Source organism: Octopus bimaculoides, chromosome 13 (assembly GCF_001194135.2).
Source record: "Octopus bimaculoides isolate UCB-OBI-ISO-001 chromosome 13, ASM119413v2, whole genome shotgun sequence".
Classification (NCBI taxonomy): Eukaryota; Metazoa; Mollusca; class Cephalopoda; order Octopoda; family Octopodidae; genus Octopus; species Octopus bimaculoides.
In genome coordinates, this window is record NC_068993.1 from 44,173,267 (window position 1) to 44,178,316 (window position 5,050).

Sequence of the window (5,050 nt, forward strand, 5' to 3'; positions counted from 1 at the left end):
ATATATATATATATATATATATATATATATAATAAATGAAATGGTGAAAGTTCAAATGAGGTAAACCATAATGAAAGGATTTAATTAAGATAAAAAATGTTCAAAAACACATTGATATATTAAAAATACATATAAAAATATATGAATATTAAAAATATATATATGGACATATAAATATATGAATATACAAACATAATAATAATATAATGAAGTATAGGATTGTAAGAAAAAAGAAAAAATATATAGTGAAGAGAAAATAATAGGCGTCCAAAAAAGAAAATATTCCTACGGCCGTTTCAGGCACTAGCTTGATACATACTTGATTTAAAATTACAGAACATTAATTATACATTGTCTTGGTCTATTATAGATGAGCCCCCAACCTTACAACACGATTATGGGCCGTTGTAGAATGGCAATAAAAGAATCATATACTATACTCCGCCTGTATAACTCTACCGCATTAAACAAGTTTTCTGATGCTAGTCATTCGTGTAACCACAGATATCACTCAATTTTCATGAGACTTTTTAAATCCAAACGTACTCAATAATAGCCGTACTAAGTTACGCCGCACAACTTAACACCATACTGCCTATAGCATGATATCGCCAATATAAATATAAATTTTAATAAAAACACTAAGTAATGTAATTTTTACTCCCATCAGCCCTCGTATAGACTTCCACCATTTTCATAGATATATCTGTTCTTCCACAAAAGCTTCCATCTACCTCATACATATCTACTGTAAACATCCCTTTCCCCTGATGAAGGAGGCGTTCTCTGAAAATTAATTTTATGATTCATTTTTTACTCGGAAGATTGAATCCCTGAAACGGCCGTAGGAATATCTTCTTTTTTCGACGCCAATTATTTTCTCTTCACTATATATTTTTCTTTTTAAAAAAACGTTTTTATCTACAATCCTATACTTCATTATATTATTACAACCAATCGCTGGTTGTTTCAAGTGTACACCAGGCACATACATCACAACCATATGTGCGCGACACGGTGATCTCATATCAAGATAAACATCGTGTGACCTTGCAGGTAGGGCCCAGTAGGAATTTTCTTCAGGTTGAGTATCCCATCCCGCTCAAGAGATCCCTGAATAAGGGTTGTTTAAGGATGTTGAACGAAACACCCAGGTTTCCAAAGTTGAATTATCCAAACCCCAAAGAATTCCTCTCAACACATGGCTATGATGCTCCCCCGCTACTTCTGCTCGTGATCAGAGATGCACATATCGTCAGCCACTAAGGGACATGTTCAACTGACAAAGTCAAACAGCTGGTTAAGGTCAAACAATTGATAAATCTGTGGTATTGAGCAGAATATTTGCTGTAGCACATCTTTTATACCAAGAAAAACGATGTACATGATAACACTTCCAATCAGTTAAGATAAAAGCCATGGGAGCCACTGCCTGGTACTACATCAGGTCATTTATTATCATTATTATTATTATTATTATTATTATTATTATTATTATTATTATTATTATTATTATTACCTTAACACAATTTATTGTGGTGTTATTAACAGGTTTGTAAGGGTAGCACAGATGGTAACACGCTGAGCAGTAATTAATTTCGTTGATTAATAACCGAGTCTAAAACCTGCCGGTCACCTTCCACGTTGCGTTCAGTCCCACCGTTGATCTACAGGAAATACTTACTATGCAGCTGCTCCAACACATCATCTGTGTATGTATGTGTATCTTCTTACAAATTATATTTGGCAATAGAAATTGATACAGAGTCAAGGAGTAAACTGAAACCAAAGTAACGGATACGGACTTTTTGCATAGTAATATATAGAACAGTAGTAAAACGAAACATTCACACACTCGTTAAGCAATGTTCGATCTCGTTGCCAAGAAAAATGTGGAAATTAGTGTAACCTGTTTACCATAAGCCCTAAAATTATTGACTAGTGGGCTTATTTTAAATCAACGTCCCGAGGACTATTAAGGACAGTATACGATTGCTGATGACGATTCCAATAAGAATTGAAACTTACAGCTGTTCCCCCTAGGCAAATGACTTAATCGGAATTGTCTTCTTTTTTTTTTTTTTTTTGCAGAGTTTAAAAACCTCCTAGAAAGCATATTTGTTGAGTAATTCCTTAAATAATCCCACTTAATCAATGTGCTTTGATTCAGTATATGTGGGACCCCCAACGAATGTAATTGTGTTTGTTTTGCGTCTTTGTATGTATCAGCAGAAAATTTGTACACATAGGCAAGGGAAACGAAAAAAAAAATCCTTTGCAATATTTTTATAATCTTTCTTCGTTTTCTTTTGTTTTTGTTTTTTTTAAGGTGAACTTGAATGCCCCGCTCACACCCATTCTGATACTCTGTCGCTCATAAATATTATTGACGAGGCTCGACGACAACTTAAAGAAAATCATCAGAAAAAATAAGGAGGGGCAGAAAGCCAATAGAGAGGACTGATTCATAGAAAATCACACATTGTATAACTAACAATAATAATCCGGGTTGTATGTCAACGCCTTATATGCAGTCGTTAATAATTTGTTAAAGAATTACAGTTTTTTCAATGTTTTGTTATACCATGAATATGTATTAGAAATCAAGTGTCTTTATACGTAGATAACAAAAAAAGCATCATTATATCATAAGATAACTACTTTTATGTAGAAACAGTAAGAGGAAGACTAATACCACAAGGGAACCGGTTAAGAAATAAAAGAAAATTTACATATAACTGCCTATGCTTATTTGAAAGAAAGCCAGCAAGAAAATTATGGATTATGATGAAAAACCTGAAAGTAATAGAATAAAAGGAAAATTTTGAAAACTATTGGTGTCTTACCCATCCTTTCATTCATTTTCAACAACCAGCATTTGGCTGGACAACTAACATATGACTAAATATATTTTCATATTTGGCTCTAAGGTTACATATGTGTTTCAAAGTCTGAGAGGTTCGAGCATTGCATTCATCAAACTAACATATGAATCATAAATCCACTCTTTATACCGGACTTGCATAGGCGGAAAATATCAATTGTCGCATACGAGAAGCTTTACGTTCTGAGGTCAACTTTGCCTTTCGTTCTTTTGGTATCGATATAATAAAAGTACCAGTATTGAGGGAAGTATAATCGACTAACCACAGCCTTCTAAAGCTGCTGGACTTGAAAAGAATAATATTTGGAAATCAGACTCCTAAGTAACATATTTGAAGAAGTCCTTTACAAATATTTGAGGTTTCACCATTAAAAATTAGTTGGTTGTGAATGTTTCAAAATTGCAGTGTTTTTGCAAATTTTGTGTACCCAATAATCTTGCGCGAAAGATTAGTCTTGTGTATCTCTTGGGTTATGTGTAATTCGGTTTGAATCGTATACAAAGCGAAATTAATCGAGTTGCTCAGAAAGTCCTCGCTACTTCAATTATCGTATTTACCGACATATAAAACATATTTTATTTTCGGTTTTAATATATCAAAACATTGTCCTGCGTGAATATGGCCATATTGCCGATAGGAGGTCGAATGTTAAGGTCCGGATGAGCGTAGTCCGCAAAGCACAAAATTGTTACTACCAATAAAATATCATAAACGAACCAAGTTATCACACAGTCTGTTACCACAAATTTACTCAAAATTGCTTACGGTAAGTTGGCAGTTAGGTGGGGAGCTTACATCATATCTAACCGTTCTTTCTCGGCATACATAACCCACGTCTAACATGTTTCACATTATTTAATGATGGTAAATACTGCCATGGTCAACTTTGCCCTTCATTCTTTTGGGGTCGATAAATTACGTACCAGTTGATCACTGAGGTCGATATAGTCGACTGACACTATCCCCGCAAAATTTCTGGTCTTCTGCCTGTTGTAGAAAGGATTATTTAATGATTGAGTTACTTCTAAGAAACATTTGTTTATTTTCTAAATGAAAAAATTATCCTAAAAAATATGAAAGGAATGTTAACAAACTTTCATCCTCTTTTCGGTTATTTGCATTAAGTGAATGACAAAACCATAGCAGTGCTGCCGATTACCTTAATTCAAAACATCACAACCAGAAATATTAGTTTACGTGATAACAAGCACTTTTTATTTTCATATATAACATATAAACATGTACATCTTTTAGAACTTTGTCATTTTATAAGGTTTTGCCTGCAATTTTTAAAATTAACATAAACATTTATTTACATGAAAGAAAATTACCGGAGAACTTTCTGTTAAAACTGTAATGAAACCATTTGTGGGGAATTTTTTTATTTTTTTTATCCTGTATGACAATTCTTTTGACGATGATATAAATAACTATTCTGTTGATCTCAAAGAAGTTAACGTTGAGATTTGGGACTCCCATAACATAGTTTGTTAACTGGCCCTATGCCGTCAAAAATGATGGCTAATTGTAGTATTTTATCATTCAACTACGGTAGTAGGTGAATAACATTCTTAACGGTGTAGGGCAGAATTCGTGGCAGACGAACTGTAGAAAGAAACTTCGCTGCGGGCTAGAGGGTTGAACTGTGGTTCGCGCAGGCGGGAGTTCAATTCGATATAAACAAGGTAACGGTCGACCAAACAAAGTACTCGCACGTTGTGGCGGCATTAGACGAAGATACGGCAATAAGGGTGCTGGACATTTTAACCAGCCCCAACCAACGAAAAAATACGCCATATTGAAAGATAGGCTAATGGATACATTCCGATGCAGTGGAACAGAATCGGCAGCCAAGATACTGGAGGAGGAATTAAGCGATTTCAAGCCTTCGGAACTGATGGACAGGATGTTGGCGTTAGACCCCCACCCAGTGAGTCACCTTCCTTTTTGTTTAAGGAAATATTCCTCTGCAAGCTGCTTCCCCAAGTCCAGGCCCTCATAACTCAGACCGAAATCAAGGACCTGCGGCAATTAGCAAAGGCAGCTGACAAACATTTTTTTATTATCTAGGGGCCCCGTGACAGAGTAGGGTTAAGCAAAATGACCTGTGCTTCTACCACGCGAAGTTCGGAAAAAAGGCGACAAAGTGCAAATAACCATGTAAC

General features: G+C 34.9%; 1 protein-coding gene across 1 annotated transcript in view; it reads left to right on the forward strand.

Annotated features, from left to right (window-relative positions):
* Positions 1 to 2,834, forward strand: part of LOC106873778 (trans-1,2-dihydrobenzene-1,2-diol dehydrogenase) — a 21,673-nt gene extending 18,839 nt beyond the window's left edge. The window contains exon 8 of the mRNA XM_052972254.1: positions 2,330 to 2,834. Coding sequence (XP_052828214.1) covers positions 2,330 to 2,433 — 104 coding nt within the window. The 3' untranslated portion in view covers positions 2,434 to 2,834. The remainder of the gene's footprint in view (positions 1 to 2,329) is intronic.
* Positions 2,835 to 5,050: the final 2,216 nt, after the last annotated feature.